This window comes from Neolamprologus multifasciatus, chromosome 22 (genome assembly GCF_963576455.1).
Source record: "Neolamprologus multifasciatus chromosome 22, fNeoMul1.2, whole genome shotgun sequence".
NCBI lineage: Eukaryota > Metazoa > Chordata > Actinopteri > Cichliformes > Cichlidae > Neolamprologus > Neolamprologus multifasciatus.
Genome location: NC_140459.1, coordinates 10,433,624 through 10,451,526, shown reverse-complemented (window position 1 = coordinate 10,451,526; position 17,903 = coordinate 10,433,624). Strand labels below are relative to the sequence as shown.

At 41.4% G+C, this 17,903-nt stretch overlaps 2 protein-coding genes across 5 annotated transcripts in view; one reads left to right on the top strand and one right to left on the bottom strand.

The window, feature by feature from the left end:
- Positions 1 to 64: 64 nt before the first annotated feature.
- On the bottom strand, positions 65 to 5,663 carry ncdn (neurochondrin). Its single transcript, XM_085149070.1, has 8 exons — positions 5,541 to 5,663; positions 5,107 to 5,324; positions 3,020 to 4,085; positions 2,462 to 2,631; positions 2,058 to 2,296; positions 1,748 to 1,963; positions 1,474 to 1,610; positions 65 to 637 (listed from the first exon to the last, which is right to left on the bottom strand). Exons 2-8 carry the CDS (start codon positions 5,308 to 5,310, stop codon positions 216 to 218), a joined length of 2,454 nt encoding a protein of 817 aa, XP_085005196.1. The 5' UTR covers positions 5,311 to 5,324; positions 5,541 to 5,663; the 3' UTR covers positions 65 to 215.
- A 538-nt stretch (positions 5,664 to 6,201) lies between these two features.
- The window catches only part of kiaa0319l (KIAA0319-like ortholog), a 34,111-nt gene continuing 22,409 nt past the window's right edge, over positions 6,202 to 17,903 (top strand). Inside the window, exons 1-4 of one of the 4 annotated variants that reach the window (XM_085149066.1) lie at positions 6,202 to 6,373; positions 8,598 to 8,731; positions 13,168 to 13,343; positions 14,189 to 14,295. In XM_085149066.1, the coding sequence (XP_085005192.1) occupies positions 14,202 to 14,295 (94 nt within the window). In that variant the 5' untranslated portion in view covers positions 6,202 to 6,373; positions 8,598 to 8,731; positions 13,168 to 13,343; positions 14,189 to 14,201. Of the gene's footprint in view, positions 6,374 to 8,597; positions 9,225 to 13,167; positions 13,344 to 14,188; positions 14,296 to 17,903 lie in introns of all 4 variants that reach the window. The other 3 variants (XM_085149064.1, XM_085149065.1, XM_085149067.1) reach the window with 3 other exon arrangements.

Genomic DNA, 17,903 nt, shown 5'->3' with positions numbered 1-17,903 from the left:
GCATAATCCTCCTCATTCCTATTAAAACTCTAGACATTTTGGCAGACATCCCCAATTTAAGGAAAAAAAAAAAAAAACCCACATCAGAGCAAAGACATTTATAATACGAGTTTGGTTTCAGCAGTTTCCCTGGTTTATTGGTTTCATTGTGCGGTTTCACTAAAAGTTAAAAGTACTCGATTAGAGAATACACCGTTTCTCCAGAGCAGCTGGTTTTACTTCACTCCCACCGACTTCTTCAGCTTCTTCATACTGCTCAAAGCTCCTTCGCTGGATCTCATCATCATGTCTCCAATTTCTTGTTTGCACACCGGGCACCGCTCTGCCAGGGCACACAGAGCCTCCTCCAGCGCATCCTGGGTCAGCTGGTCAGGCAGAGCGCTACACTGATGAAGCATGGCGAGCATGTGTCTGAGCCAACCCTCCTCTCTGATCAGGGTTGTGATTGAGGGTTGGGCACGGGCGCAGCCTCCGAGGGCCTGCAAACTCAACCTCCAGAGCTCTGCAGCGTCGTCCCAACTGTCCTCCCAGCTCAGGCTCACCTTCGCTGGACCTGGACTGGAGCTCGAGTCCAGGGCGCTGCGAAGGAACCGGAGAGCTGAAGAAAGGAAACGCCGCTGGCCCGCTTCCACTGAGCCTGCAGAAAAGAGCTTTGTTGAAAACTATTTAACAAATAACTAAAGTCCATTAATTTATTTGTTTACATCTAAATGAGTCACATTTGTCATGTTTCACATCATAGACTAACATTGTTCAAGGCTTAGGAATCTTACAGGACCACTACGAGAAAGACTGCAGCTACATTCTTGCAAGTTTTCCTTCTTGTAAATTTCTAGCAGAACTGCTGAGCAGAAGCAGAAGGAGCTTTGGGCCACATCTGCCTGTGTGTGTGCAAGAGTTTGTTCTGTGGGTGGTGGTTCAAAACAAAGAAAACGGCACAATGTCAACAGCTCAAGGTTACTTAAGTTTGTGATCACCTTATAGCAAAGGATTGAGATGGGAACATTTGTTGGCTGGCTTGCTAGCATTATGGCGACACAGCTTTGCCAGTCAGCGCAGGGTAATCTCTATAAACTGGTTCTGTGTATAAATAAATACAAACTGTAGGGAAGGGAAGAGATTTTGGGTGCAGCAAGCTTTTTAACTTTCCATTTGTAGGAAGTGTAAAATGTACCATCTTTAGCCTTTTAAATACATTTACACTTTTAAACTATGAGCAGTTTGAGCCAACACTAAGTTGAGGGAAACCGAGATCATGGCATAGATTCCCGTGGTTACACTGGAAAGCCCTGAAAAACTAGCTGTTGTTCCAGTAGCTAATAGCTTTAAGCAGTGTGCAGATATGTCACTGCAGAATCTATACAGAGTGTTTCTAGATTAAATGACTTGAAGGTTATGCAAAAATTACACCCCCCCCCCCCCCCCAAAGAAACCCCAAACCTAAGAGTATAAAGAACCAAAAGCTACTTTCACCTCCTTCCTTTAATCTGCCAATCATGAGTCCCAGAGTGCAGCAATTTGCTGTTAGGACCAGGAGGCGGGGCTTATTCACCAAGAGGGGGAGTGCTTCACTCAGAAGGACCTCAAGGCTTCTGAAACACGAGTCCTTTCTAGAAAACAATAAGTTTACAGGTTTGCATTTTTAAACACAGATGGTGTGATAAGTACTGCTCATAAACATTTGGCAGACACTCAGAAACAGACGGTTTGCTTGTCACATTGATGATTATGATGATAAACCAGCTACCTGACTCTCTCTGGCTCTGTAACAGTGAAGTTGAGCAAAGCAGAGCAGGCTGTCTCCATGCTGGGATCCCTTGTGGATGCGGCACTGGTTTTTCCCCTGAGGAAAGTCCAGCTCTGAGACAGGAAGTCCACCAGCAGGGCCGGGGTGTCGACATCGAGCAACACCTTCCTGGGAACTTCCTCTGCTGACAGGTGGCACAGAGCTGGGAGGAGATACCTAGGGAGGAGGAAAAAGGAAAAGAGGCAGTGCAACATAAAACCTGCACTTTTTCTCTAAATGTTACCAATCTCCTCTCAGATTTCATCTTTACCTGAGAGCCTCTCTGCCCGTCCACGCGCCCCTGTCCTCACCAATAGACATCTTGACCATCCAGTCAGCGAGGCTATGCTCCAAGATCCCACCCTGCAGGTGGCTTCGGGTGTAGTTGATCAGAAATGGCAGGAGTTTAGTCACTTCCTCCTTAAGACAGGAAGTCTCCTCAGCCAACCACGAGCACAGAGAGCGGAATGTGGCGAAAACGAAAGGGTCGCCATACCGGCTTGGCTCCACCTTTAATATTATGAATAAACGAGTCATTTATTCGCATTTAATATTTTCTCTTTACTCCTAGGCTCTACACACCAGCACAACAGAAATGATTTTGTGCACAATTATCATATTTCTAGTATCACCAACAGATAGCTTGTTATGTTAGTGTTCTCATCATCTCTTCACCTGCTGCAAGAAGTACATCAAGCCAGAGAAGGCCTCCTCCAGGACCCCGAGGACCTGCCTGCTCTGCTGCAGACTGAGGGTAGCAATTGAGCTCTGAGAAGGTGCAGCAGCCTGCGGGACTCCCGGACTGCAGGCCTGCTCTATGGCCGCCTCCATGATTCGGTAACAGCCTACGAGGAGTACAGTTCAGATTAAATGACTGAGGTGGTTAACCTTGATTAGATCTCAATACCTAGAAAATGACTTGCTGAGTCAGATGATGCCTGCTTATTTAATTAAACTTCAATTGTACTTGCGCCCAACAAGAAACGCTGTTACATGACAACCAAAACATGCAAATGAGGACACCAAGATAACCACTTTAAATCAGCTGAGTGAACAGTTACATGCAAATCATACAACATGATTCCAAGTCAACTTCAGCTCTAAGATTAAACTGAAGTAAGAAAGCTTTACAGCAAGATTTAATCAACCTTTTTCCTTTTTTATGACGTGTCATCCTGGAAAATAATAAATTTAAAGTTCCAATCAACATACTATTATGATTAAGTACACTACCTGTTATTGTGTGTTGCACCTCAGGGGTCAAATCATTACCAGGCAGTTCTTCCAAACCCATTCTGACCTCCACGCATGCCCGGTTCACCAGTAAGCAACAGAACTTTGGAGGTCCCGCCATCTCCCAGCCATATAAATCCAGCAGGCAAGCACTGAGGACCAGGATTGATCCGATATGTCTCGGTGTCAATTTAGCCTGCACCATAGGTCTCAGTATCTCCCATAAACGGCCCACGACTGCCTTCAGCTCCTCACTCTCCACTGCCACTCCTGCTGGGGGCAGAAACTGCGCCAACTGACCACACATGCCTAACCTGGTTCTCTCTGTGGACTCGCAGAAGTCTTTGGAGAGTCTGACCAGCAGCGAGAGGAGCTCTGGAGTGTGTTTGCGCCATGCTTTGTCCTTGTTTTTACCAGAGAGGAGCAAGCCCAGCAAGGCGAGCCCCTTCTCGTGGCTCAGAGTCTGGTTCAGTTCCACCGCTTGGCACAAAGCAGAGATGGCGCCCCTGCTCAGGAGCTGCTCCGGGCCTCTGGGTAAGGCACACACAGCTGTCAAAACCAGGTAGCAGTCAGCAGCCAAGGCCGCATCAAGGCTAGAAGAGGGAGGGTTCTCCTGAGACGGTGACACTCTGCTTGCTTCACTGCCATCATCGCCTTTTTTCCTGCTGCTCTCAGTCTCTTCTGCAGATTGTGCCACACTGGCAGGATTACAGTCTGGGTTTGAAATATTTGCTGACTGGACTTCACCGTCAGGACTCTGCCCTACTTGGTGCTGCTCCTGGGCTTCCCGTTTCTGCTGGTTAAACACAGGACCATTTGCCAAGATGCCCAGCAGGAGGGGGATGGTGGTGAGGAGCTGGGGACTGGAGGCCATGTCTGGCTCTGTGCTCAGGGCAGCCAGCAAAGCCGTGCCCAGCGAAAGGAGCTCATCTGGGGGTAAGCCAGAGTTCTCGTCCCCTCTGACTGCTGTGACCAGAAGCCGAGCTGGAAGATTGAGGCCCACTGCCTCAAAGATGCGCCTCAATGTGGGTTTGTCCAGTTCACTGGCTGGGCACAAGCGACTTATCTGAGGACGTGAAGATAGAGTAGAATTAGTCTTTTTTGAGGCACAATATAACATCAGTAAAATCTGTCTACTTAAAAAACAAAAAAGCACAACAGTGTTATAGCACGCAATATTTAGTGATACTTTCATCTGTTTGCAGTTCCTTTTTTTGTCCATTCATCCATCTGGCATGCCAGCTGTTCCAGTTCAACCTAAAGGTGTTTGATGGTGAAGGCTTTGTTCCAACCAGTCAAGTTCTTCCCCACCAAACTAATCCAACCATGCCTTTATGAGACCTTGCTTTCTGCACTGGGGCAGACATGCTGGAACAGAGGAACCTCGATGCTAACTAGTCCCACAAAGCTAGAAGCGTAGTTGTCCAAACCTTCTTGGTGAGCTTAACCATGAAGATCTCATTCACTGGAACCAAATACCCCAAAGCAACAGCTGTGCTCCAAACTTTACAGTTAGCACAATGCAGTCAGGCAAGTAACTGCTGTGGCATTTGCAAACCTAGACCCGTCCATTAGATTACTCACCACTTCTCCAGAGCAAGATTCCTGATTTGCTTGGAGTAACAACAAATATAAATGTCTTGTTTCTGTTCAGTTCTATAAAAGAATATCTAGACATCCAGCAGTTAATCTCATCAGTGCAGCTCAGTGTGTGAACAGGGGCTAGATTAGAGGGAAAAGATAAGTACAACTGTGTACTATCTGTATAAGAATGAAAGGTATTATAATTCTTTATGACAGTACCAAGCAGAAGCTTTAAAGCTTTAAGTTCAATCCAAGAAAAGACCCTTGAGAAAACACTGTTTCAGTTTTTAACTGGCTGGTTTCTTGATTTTACACACACAAAAAAACAAACAAACAAAACACCCCCACACACACACACGCAAAAAGCTCCCTTAATTTTTTTAGTTTTATTTTGGGGAAGCTTAACCCCCAAATAGTTGAAAATCAATTTTAATAGTTTTATATCAACTCCTTTAACAATATTCATGTTTTTGTCTCGATTCTTAAATTAAACGAATACTTACCAGAAGAAGAGCAGCCAACGTTTGACTGTCGTTTTTAGCGTGCTTCAGCGCATGCACACACTTCTCCAAGACGCCTCTTTGGGCATCAGTCAATCCGCCTTTTACATCCCTTTCTGAGCCTCCTCCACCTTCACCTCCTCCCTGCTCCTCTTTTCCAGGAGACTGGCTGTTCACGGTAGGTGTAAAGTCAGCACTGTCAGCCATTATGACCCCGGTAACTATGCGACCGAGAGAGACGTAAAGAGGAGAAAAACTTTTTCAATGAATTTCCAATCAGTCTTTCAAGCACTGATTGCAAGAAACAGCGCCACATCGCTGGGCCAACGGGAGTAGTCCAATTTACTGGCTGTCAGCTGTCCCGCTAATGACTGACAAAAATGTACACGTATATCAATTTAACATTTGAACAGGTGAACGTTAACAATGTAACTTACTTTGTTGACAACCCTCTTGCACGCCGCAACTGCTCGTGCTCACTCCCCCCGGAAACACACTGTCAAGCTAAAGATGTCACGAGCCAATAAAAAGGCTCGAAGAAAATTAGGCAACCAATCATCAGGCGGATTGTTGGAAGGCGACACCGCCATTTTAGCCCGTGTCATAACGTCAGATAAACGAGGTTATCCAGATTTATCGTTTTAATTTTATTTTTTAAAAACGTTATTATTTTTTTCAATATAAAAGAGAAAAAGTTTATTAGCACTCGTTGAGTTGAGCATTTACCTTTTTAAACGGCTCCTCGTTAGGGGGCGTAAACCGGAACTAGCTGGATGAACGTTGAACGTTTTCAGCTTAAGACAACAAATTAATTTAATTTGTATTGTGTTTTCATTATGCACCAAAAATCCACGTGTAAATAAATAAATAGATTAAAAAATAGAAAATGATAAAGAAATGCCAACTGGTTTAAAAAGAAAAAAATTAAGAATAATCTGTATCGCAAGAAATAAAATGGGCTCATTTCCAGGTTATTAAAACTATATAGCTATTTAGTTAGGACTTTCGGTTTTACTTTCAGATGTAACACGTAACTGCTCTAGCTAACCATCGCATAACTGCTGTTTTCACTGCCTACTTTGTTTTGAAAATCTCATCACCGGAACCTTTCGTAAAACGTATTGTATTGACAGTCAAGCACTCACTCACGGCATATCAGCTGTATCAGCGAGAGGAGTACTGACCTAATTTGGAGAGTAGGGGACAACAAGAGACGAGGCTACACATCGGAACGAGCAGCTGAAGAGAAAGTCTACCATTTTTTGTTTGTGTAAGTCCGTGCACGCATTCTCTCTCTTGTGTTACTGGGGGCAGTTGCCGTTAAAACGCGTTGTGTAGGGTCCGATGAGAGATGTCAGCAGCTGTTAGCCTCAAGGTGCCTTGGATGCGAGTGATCCCGGGATTAAACAGGTGAAATACCTTACGGTGCGCTACTTCAACCTTCCCGTGTCAGTGCTTTGACGTCGACATGCCTTGTAAAAACATAACATCTGCTAAATGCGCGCAAGTGGCACTTGGGTTAATACATCAACCCCCCACACAGTTGTTTATAATATTATGACAGTGCAGCAGACTGTGCTGTGGGAAGATACTGGCCTGTATTGAATTATCTGACAGCTGAACACGTCTTGTCCTGTCTTGAGTAAATCTGAGTGATTTGTCAGTTTCGCAAGATACATAATGCACGAGCCCACCATTTTGTCTTAGTAGTGTGAGGGTTTTTGTTTTTTTGTTTTTGTTTTTTTCAGTGCGTTTACTCACGCGTCTCATTTGACTTGACAGACTTTCATTCATATAGTCAAACATGCACCAATTTGCGCTTTAAGTAGTCCATTACGCGCTGCACGGGAATAAGAAGAGACAAGAGTGGAGCTTAGTCAGCAAATCAGGGTTATTTTGTTTGTTTTATCAGTCATTTAGTTGACAAAATAAAATAGGCCAGCAGAGGCTGAAGTAATGTTCTTTATTTAGTCCCTCTACGTTTCATCTCTGATATGAAGCTGGCAGATTCAGTGAGGCAAATACTTGGTGTTATGAAATTACTAAGAATGACTTTTAGTTGTTGTTGTTGTTGTTATCATATGATTCAAATGTGTACACATGTCAATAAAAAACCAAGAACAGGCAACATAGACCATAAACAAAATAACTGAAAGCAGATAAACGGACAGTAAAAAGATATTACTGATGAGAAGACATAAAAGGCCGAATTTAAAAGTATTAAAAGGACTTTTTAAGGAGATTTGCAAGCCTTCTCTCCTCAGGCAGGTCACTCCAAAGCCAAGGGGACTTGATGGCAACACCATTAGATTTAAATCTAAGGAGCAACCAAGAGCTCAAACGGGGGTCAAAATTTCTGCTATGTAACTTGAGAGCCAGACCCAGATGTACTTTAGAAGTGAATCCAATTTCAGTTGCTCCGTTTAAAATACATAATGATTTCACGGAAATCATACGAGTGCTTGCAAATGGCACACGTTTGTTACCCAAGATTAACTTGAACTAGAATGATGTGAAGAGCAAATTATGGAATATGATCCAAAGCATACAACATTATCTGTCTAACATGATAGAGGCAGTGTTGTGGCATTGGTGTGTATGGCTGTGGAACAAAGTCACTAGTGTTCCCCGATGTTGTGACTGCTGATAGAAGTAGCAGGATGAATTTTGAAGTCTACAGGACTTTACTCTCTGCTCAGACTCAGCAAAAATGCTGCAGACCTGATCAGACAGTACTGCACAGTGCAAACTGAAAATGATTTAAAGCAAACTGAAAAAGCAACCCAAGAGTTTCTCAAGGAAAAGAAATGGGATATTCATCAATGGCCGAATCGGTCACTTGATCTAAACCCAACAGAGTGCGCTTTTTCCATTGTCAAACACAAACAAGCAGCAAGTGAAGGTGGCTATAATAGAGATCTGATGGAGTAACTCAAGCAAGGAAACTCAACATTTGGTGATGCCCACGGGTTTAGACCTCAGGCGAAGTTTTCTTTTCATAAAGGTATTAAAAAGAGTGTTTAAATTTATGTTCATTAATTTAGAATCTCAGAATTTGGGGGACTGTGTATAGCAATCGCTGTAATTCTTAAAAAGTGCATGTAAAATATTTATAAAGCTCCTTGAATTAAAGCTGAACGTCAGCACTTCAGTCACGTATTGATTGATTTTGGGGCAGAACTACAAACTGTCTTTGTCCCAAACATTATGGAAGGCGCTGTATATGCAATAAGTGAGAAAACTCTAAAGCCAAGATCTAGGCAAACAGTAAAGTTTAAAGTGAGTTAAAGACTAATGTGATGTACTCGTACTTTCTGTTGGGTCTTTGATTTGTAATCTTATTTTAGGATTAGTGTAGTTATTGCTCTAAGGATATTTGTAGAGGTGTCACAACAAAATAAGCAGTTTGTCATGATTATTCATTTTATTACATTTTTTCCTGGGTATGCTGCCTGAAAGAGAAATAAAAACTTGATTTTCCTTCCCTGTGGCAGCCGGAGGAAGCTGTGCGTGGGACAGAGAAAAGCTACATCAGCCTGTCTGCGGAGAAGCCGATGCAGAGCTGACTGCTCCTGCTGAGAGAGGAGGAGGAGGAAGAAACAAGTCAAAGGGAGAGAATTTGCCAGATGTAAGAGGAGGAGAGAGAGAGAAAGCGGGCGAGGGTTTCGGTGACAGAGATCATTGTTCTGCAACAAACCCCTCATGGGTGAACTAGCCATTAAAAAGTCAGTAATGGCCAAGCTGTCATCAGCCCAGGTGACCGTGTGCACCTGAGCGTTACTGCTGCAGCACAGTGAAAGTCACCACGTGCCTCGGGGCAGCTGCTGCATGGTTTAAAAAAAATCCAGGCTGCCGGATCCTAACTGATTCCTGCACATTTTCTGCACTGGATCATTTTCACCTGGAGCTTTTTCCCCTTTTGGGCGTTCACTAGGGAGAGAAAAATAAGCAAAAGCGGAATACGGAGCAGTTTGGATATTTGGACAGACTGAGCCGGTGACTACAGCAGAGAAAGAGACTGCTCGGTGCTCCAGTGTCACGTGCAGGAATGCAGATTTGAATAAGGAATCAGACCAGCAATCCAGGTTTGATACTACCACGTATACCTTTTAAAAAATGCAGTAAGTAACATAGTTGTAGGTTTGTCTCAAGAAAACAGTGCTGTTTAAACTTTTAATGCTTGCCTTTGTTTAAAGAAGATTATTATCAGTTTAGTAAAAGCATCAGGACATTTTTAACCGTGCCTTACACAAACATTACTTCTTTCTCTCAAACTATATTTTCTGTTTATTCAATTTTTTTTAAACCAACAAAGTAGTAACTCTGCAGAGGCTGGCACCGATGGCACAGGGTAATTACTAATGTGGAAGATTAGGGATGTGCTTCCAGCCATATGGATACAGCATCTAGCTAACCTCTTTAGAGTGTGATCATAACAGATAGATATAAAAGCTTGATTTATTACTATATTGCCACACAGTAGTTTCCTGGTGAGGCCATGTTGAGAAGAGGCCTTGCCGTGCCTTAAACATTGTGTTTCAGAAGATTTGGTATTTATTTGACAGGGACCATGCACAAAAACACTGACCTCACAAAACAAAGCATGCTTCATGCCTAATTTCCATATACAGTCCCCAGAGGATGGCAAACACAATATTAACTAATCCAGCAGTTGAGGTGGGCTCGAGTCCAACTTGGAAGGGATCTTAGGGCACACCCAGGACACACTGGAGTGATTATATCTCGGCTGGCATGGAAACTGTTATCTCGGTATCTGTGCTTAGACTTTTGCCAGCCGTTTCCTGCTGCTTATCCAGCAGAAGGAAGTAGGTGGATGTTTATATACATGGACAGACTTATCCAACTTAACAGTGAGGATGAACCTAGCCGAGCCGTCACAAGGCAAGAGACGTGGTACAGCCTGTCTCCCATACGGCCAACGTTGAATTAACCTAAAGAATGCTCAGGACTGGCCAGGAGGTTTAAACTTCTAACCTTCTTCCTGTGGGACACCAGATACAACTTAAAAATGTATATACATACGTACCCTCCAGCCCACTCCCACACACAAACACATACACACTGTAAAACCTTCCTATATACACCCCCCTCATTCAATATTCAGGATGTTCCATCAGTGTATATAAACCTATCATAAAATGAGGGTATTATAAGGAAATCTTAGCATCACAGGTTACCTACAAGCTTTTTTTGGATCATGAGAAAACATACAAATCTGCACCAAACTGTAAGGGAGCGTTTCCCATTGATTTCTTAAATGAAAACCATTTTTCCATAGCAGAACGTCTTTTAGGAACTTCACGTCCACGTTTCCCTTGAAGCTCTGCTCATCTGTAATCATCTGATATGCACACAGAGGTCTTTGCAGTGGTGGAGGTGCAGTCATTTTTATATATTTTACAGACAAGAACATCAGAGTACAAGATTAGGCTTTCATAACTGAACATTTTGTACCTACTCAGGATATCACAGTGGTGATACTGTTAAGGAAATTAGTTTCAAAGTTGTCCCACTGTCTTGACACTAGCAATAGACACAATAGTGTCAAGACTATTGACACTAGTCTATTGACACTATGTTCCCAACATATCTGATAACTGTTTAGTGTTTCAGTGTGCTACCACTCATACTTAACCCTACTTTTGTGATTTCTGCTGCAGTAACCTAAAGGGAACTATGTGTACTAACACAGCAGTTAAATATTGCGCATTCTCAGATTTTTATCTTTGCATTAGACGAAAACCACAGAAGCTGAACAACACGAGGATTACACCTTCCCTTCAAGCAGCACAGTAATCTGAGTCTTGCCTCTTTTTTGGTGACTCATTTAGTAATTATTCTGGAGGTAAACGTGAAACTAAAAGCTTCCTCCTCACACTTCCTGCACAACTGGATATTAAAGAAGAGGAAGTTACTCGGGGTCCCGAAGGCCTGTGACTAAGGGTATTTGTAGCTTGAATTTTGGGTCATGGTTTTGTTCTTTTTACAACAGAAGGGCATACTATGAAGCAAGATTATTGGGTTAGCAAGCTCCGTCAAATTTAAAGTCAGAGTTGTCTGTCTCTCCTTTTACCTGGTTAAATCACCATGGTAACTTATGCTGAACACATGACTTCAGAAGCAGGTTATGCTTTGACTTTCACTTTAGAATCCGGTTGAAGTGCCACATTTATGCTTTTATTTGCAGCATGTTGTAAAAGCAGTACAGATTCTCTGCTGGGGCGAATGTGTTTTATATGTGCACCCTTTTAAGATGTACCTTACTAACACCACTGAATCAAACTCATATTGTCACAGGAAGGTGCATGTATTAAATGTTTTCATTCTCGATTCTAATCTGCCGTTAAGTCTCTGTTACACTTCTGTAACTGCAGTTACTAGAACAACAGCACACACACCAAGAATACCTGTCCAGTCAGTAACATTAATTTGAATTAATGTTCAATGAATTTCTTTGATCCACCAACAAAACAAAGCAATTTCCACATCTCCTTCCTTATGCTGTGGGACAGGAACGCTTAATGTTTATCTCTAACCAGTTTAAAGCAAAACAGAGAGAGCACTCAGTGATTAAATAATTAACTTGAATTAAAATGTTGAGTTTACTACTCTAATATTAGTGATTTTCTGCAGCATTAAGCTATTGCTGTCAATGCAACTTTGTTGCATAATTTTTCATGTTCTTTATAGAGTTTAATCCCCCTTTTTATCACTATCTTCATCTGAGAAATTGTCTGAATGATTGGAAATAAATAAATAATGTGCTTCGTACCAGTTTAGTCAGAACCTGAAGGATTTTTAAATATTACAACTTCCACTAGACTGGCAGAATTTAGCCAGGCTTTGGGAGCGCTACATTACGTCACAGTACGAGATGATGCAACAGCAATTTGTCTCTCTTTAAAGAATTGTTTTAGCCCTACGTGTTTCTGTCCTAATCATAGATTGCCATACGATACATTGTTTTTATATATCTGGTGTTAATGCCTTTTAATATATTGTACTGATGAAATTGTCTCTCAGAAAAGGTCAATGTGATTTCTGTTCATTTAGACGGGTCCTAAATGAAGAAAAGGACAGAAAACAAAAAATGTCTGTTGTTCCCAATAACAAAACCTTTTATCACTTACAATCCTCTTTGGTTAACAAACTGGATTCTTTGAGTTTTTTCTTCAAAAAGTATAAATAAGAATCTGCATAGTTCAGCATGATTCAGGCCTCTGTAGCCTCCCTGGAATTGAGCAACCTTTTTTTGGCCTGAGTTGAAAAACAAATGAACAGTGAGAGGGCCAGTGAAGACTCTAGCCATGCACTAAACTTTTCCCCCCTTTTGGCATGAAGAAATTCTCTAGTTATTGTCAGATATTAACCAGTGTCTACTTTCATGTTCACATAGGCTAAAGATTTGCATAACTCATAATGTTATCAAGTGTGCCTTTAGGCATACAGAAGGAGTAAAGAACTGTTGTATAACTTCAGAAATTTGCTTATGATTAATTTTCCTGTTTCAGTTCTGCATAGTTACCAGGACATAGCCCAAAACTGTGTGAATCATTTTACACCTCCTTAGGTGTTGCTGTCAACAGGATATTGACAGAATTGCTGTGTTAGTTACACCCTCAAACCGATGACAGATTATAGAGGCAGACAGAAAATTCCTAGTAAGTGAAATCTGCTGTGTATTTATGGTTATAGAATTTGTGGCTTGTTTGTTCTCTTTTGCAGAAAAGCTCAAAAACAATGAAAGGTCCCTACAGTTTCAGTGAAGGTGCCTTTTCTTTAGTTTCTCAGCACAGTATCTCCCGGTAAAGAGTCTCATTTTCATTAGCTTTTCTTATCAGATTTAGAAATGACAGACTTAAAATTCTTCTCCTCTAAAAAGCTGAGGCAGTGTTGGACATAAGCAATCAAAGAAGAGAAGGCACAAGACCTGAATAATTTAGAATACAGATGACATTTCAGAATATGTAATCGTGTATGTCTACATCCATGTGATGTGAATGATACTGAATGATCAACAGCTGAATTCATTTCTCTCTCTAGCCTAGTGTTGGAGCAGCTGAGCCTGTGAAGGCCCCTGAGGCGGCCATGTTGGATCTCTTCGTCAGAGTGCTGGTGTTGGCCCGTCTTCACCTGTCACCTCACAGCACCTTCCTGCCAACCTAACTCCTCACTCCTTTCTTCCTTCACCTTTCTTCCACTGCTGGATTGGGGGAAAGGTAAATCTGACAGTTTTTTTTTTTTTTTTTTTGTAGCTATACTTTTTTTGTTTGTTTGCTGTTTTGTTTGTTTTTTTTTCTCAGATAACAGTTGACTATATCTGTGATTCTGGTTCTCTATTGATTTGGGTAAACATAGTGGGTCAGACATAAGAAAGAAGAAACTTGGGAAATTACTGTGCTACAGTAGCAAATTAAATAGAAAACACCAAAAATGTGGAGTCCAGTGAATCAAAATCTTTGTAGGTGTATTGTCAGCAGAGCTGAAACAGATGTTGGAGTAAGCATTCAGCTGCATGTGCAGTTAGGGGTGCAGAGGGCAGTCTGAATCCATTAAACAGCTGATGCAGAGGTCATCCAAATGACCTCTGCTTAGAAGAAGCCAAACAGTGAGTTGCACTTAATTGATGATTAATTCTCTTGTCAAATAAAACAGATGCATAGTAACAACTGTTTGCAGTTCAGTATTTAGGCCACAGAACTTTAGACAAATGTGCAGGATTATGCCACAAACAAGCATTTCACCTTTGGAATATCACAAAGAACAAGAACAAAATCAATGTGATAAGGTGATAAAGTCATTTAAAATAGCAACAGCGTCAGCATTGGATTTGGGAAGTAAAAAAGTTGGGGTATATCCACTGGATACACTGAAAAGGCTATAATCTACCTTTTTAAAATAAAAGAGTGGTTTTATTTATCCCACACTGTCTGACAAAATCCAGTTTACTCTTTCAACGTAAACCATAGACATTTGACCAAAATTCAGTGTTTTGTGGGAGTCAACCATGTTAGCGTATGCACTGCCTGAGCTGCATTTAACTCTTCCTCTGTCTGCTTCCCAGGTCCTTGTACAAAATGTCCTATGCACACCACAAGCTGCTCACATGGTGCTTACCTCACCTCCTCCTCCTACCGCTGACCTACCTCTGGCTCCTGGCTCTTCCAACAGGTAAAGTAAACCAAACATCACCCTAGACTCTAAATACACATGGCGTGAAACTGATAAAGAAAAACATGTGTGCGTGTTTCGCTTCCAGCACTCATCTTTACACGCCTTTGATTACTCAGGGTGGGTCTACATCCTTCTTAGTGTTATTATGATGCTAGGGTACTTTTAGCTTGGTTGGTGTTTACTGTCCCTGTAATCTTAGGCTGAGAGATGGACGACTGTTGGCATCCCTGCTGTGTGAGTTCTTTCTGATGCCACTCTGCTCAGTGGGTTACAGTGTGAACGAGGACAATAAAGGCTCTGTGAGTAGACATAGTGTGTGTGTGTGTTGAGTGGTGGGAGACAGAAGAAAAGAGGACAAGGGGTAGGATGACTAAACAGAGGCCAAAGGGGGGTCCTTCCTTTCTCAGACAAACCACAGAGCCTTTGTGTGTTTTCATATGAGGTAAAATCTGTTTTTTCCAGACTTGAGTTACACTGATGCACCACAAAGTCACCCTTGCCTCTCGTGTTGCTATGGTAGCAGTAGTTGCCGGTTGCTGTAGCAGGGTCTAATATGATCTGATGAACTGTGTTTTCGTTTGGTTTTGCTTTTGATGCTACCGTAATATATTAATAGACATGCCAAGCTTTCACTCAGTCAGTGTACAATCAGCTGAATGTTATCTTATAAACATCTAGAAACATTGTTTCCTGTTTTTGCACAACACCGGATTTTAGAAAAGAGTACTATTATAGTTCTCATCATTTTATGAATGTGCTTTATTTTTTTCATGAAAGGTCCTGTTACCTTTAGGTATTTTGCATTCTTTAATTACCTCTATATATTACAGTTTTTATTGTAAGTGGTGGAGTAAAAAAAAAGGCATCTAACTCAAATGATCAACCAGTGTTATTTGCACATAGTGGGCATTCTTGGCAAAGAACCAAATTTAAATTGTCTCAACAATATATCACTTTGTTACTAGATAATTAAATGGATACTTTGATCCCACAAAGGGAAATGTTTTGTTACAGCAGCATGATAAAGAGTAAAAATAGTACAGTCTACTGTAAACTGTGAATAATACAGATAAAATAGTGCCACTAGCACCTGGTAAGGACCTTGTAATATGAGATAATACAAATACAACAGTGATTTAAAAACAAAAAAAAAATAGTATAAATGAAGTTAGTTAAAATAGAAAAAGTAAGACTGACATTGTGTAAGAGAGAAGTGGAAATTGCATTAATAAATAATATGCAGCCTGATGCAACAACACTTAATTTCTTGCCCATTTCTTCAGTTGAACCTATGAAATTCTACAAACCTATAATAATTCTACAAACTGACAGGCATTAAAATTGTGTTTTTACCTCAACAAGGTGATTCCCAAAAACTATTGGGTGATAACTTGGCACATGTCGACATGATGTGCAGTGTGTTCTACAAAGTTTGGGGAAACTGGAGAAGCAGAGAACAAAAGAAGAATCTGCAGACCTAAAGATTTATCTACAACAGATTACCAGTATTTGAAAGTTATGTAGTTAAGAAATACTACTGTTAACTGAAGCTCTCAGTGGAAGAGTGGCTGTCAAAAAACATTCTTAAGTAATGGAAACTGTGGAAAAAAGGGCCAAGGTATGCCAAATGACACAAAAACTAAACTGTAAATCAGTGGCAACAAGTCTCATGGAGTGATGAATCCAAATTTGACTTCTTTGGTTCAAATTGCCATCAGGATTTACAACATAGGTCAAGAGAGAGGTACAACCGCCATCTGTGGAACACAAGGGTGTGTCATGATTTGTGGCTGCATTTCTGCAAGTGGTGCTGGGGATCTAGATTTTGTTCTGACATACAGTACCATCTGGAATGCATCTGATTGTCAACTGCTTCATTTTTCAGCATGACAAGGATCGTAAACACACTAATGTTGTCAAATGCATAGACCGGCCTACCCAGTGCAATTGAACAACAGGCAGCCAAAATAAGACAAGTTAAAGAAATTACGAGAAAACCTGCCTAACAGAGTTCATGCTGTGTTGAAGAATAAATGTGGGCATTCTAAATATTGACTTTCACGCTCAAAAGAATTGTACAAACTGTTTTTGCCTCATATACTTCATTTTCATACTTTTGCACAGTACTGTAGATTCTCTGCTGAAAGAATCCATTAAGGTGTAGCATACTAACACCACTGATGGAAGTAGTAATGGAGATTGCATATCCACATGCTTTTATCCTTGGCCCTAATCAACCATTTGAAAATTGGTCAGTCTATTTGAAAGCTGGTTACCAGGAATATTCAATCACTAAAAATGATTTAACTTTAATCTGGCTGCAAACTAACGTGATTTCCATGTCTTCGTCATTGGGCTGTGGGACTGTGCAAGTCCTGAGCACACAGCATAATCTATAATACTTAAAAAATGATCTAGTTTAAATTTTCAGACCTCTAATGTGCACCTGGCTGTCACGTTTGAAGTACATGGCAGCATCTTTTACGTAAGCACCCACAGCCTGAAGCGGAAATACTGGCTTAACAAAGAAAGTTGATTAGCTTAAGCCATCCACTGCAAAGAGAGCCTGACTGTGTTGAATTTGCAGCTTAGTGCACTGCTCAGAAACAAAATCTTATGGACCGTAACTTTCAAAATGCCAGCTGGTGTGAACATGAGCCTTAAAAGCATCAGAGAAGATAGCATTAAACACAGCGTGTAACAAAAGTGAATTTAATGATATGGACATTCACATTAAGTGTGCGCAGTTGGCCTCAGTAAATAGGAGCATGTTTGAGTTATGTCTGCGAGTGGTGTGCCTCGGAATATTTCTTGTATATCACAAATATATTTTGGCATGGTACGGACCTGCTCACGAGTGTTTACTGAATAAGATCAGTAACAGAAAAATATTTAGTTATCTCTTTATCGTGTGTTGTACTCTGCAGGCGGAGGGTTATAAACAGAGGCCACTGAGCATAGTACAGTAACCAGTTCTTGTGCTGTATTCATTAACAAACCTTTGCAGAGGATTGCTGTGGGTTGCAGATAAATTACACAGGTGTGTATGTGTGTGTTTGATCTGCTGCAGCAGTGAAAAACTTACAAGACGAGATTTAAAAAGCATTTTTATTATGTTGTAATGCCGCCTAGTTCACAGTGACTTGGCTGTACCTTTTTTGTTGCTCGTTTGGCCTCTTTGTGCTGGTGACATATAAATTCCCTTTGCTCCCTCTCTTACTTTAACAGTCTGTGGTATTTTAAGGGTTGTGCCCTTTTACTGTACCTGGCTGCACAGTAAATCGCTTGTCAACGATAATGGATGGATTGACCTGAACCCATCTGAGACTATAAAAGGTGTAGGACAGTAATGTAATGCTCTTGAAAACGAACGCACACACACACACAGGGCAGCTAATCAGCTCACTGCGTTGCTGATATTAGTCTGATAATGTCTGGCTCAGAGGGCAGACTTTAGTTTGTACTGAGCACTGTGCTTTGGTTTTTAATCAGCATCCTGTTTTCTCAGGGAAAAGCTGCACTTCCTCTCTCCGCTGTAGCCTTGGTTGGCTCCTCAAACTGCTGCCTGTCGACTTTTCTAAGAAATGTTCAGTCAACGCTGAATC

Coding starts and splice junctions, on each gene's coding strand:
- ncdn (XM_085149070.1), bottom strand. CDS start 5,310: ATGGCTGACAGTGCTGACTTTACACCTACCGTGAACAGCCAGTCTCCT. Junction 2,632..3,019: donor GGTGCAACACACAATAACAG/GTAGTGTACTTA, acceptor TACTCCTCGTAG/GCTGTTACCGAATCATGGAG. Junction 1,611..1,747: donor ACAGAGCCAGAGAGAGTCAG/GTAGCTGGTTTA, acceptor ATTGTTTTCTAG/AAAGGACTCGTGTTTCAGAA.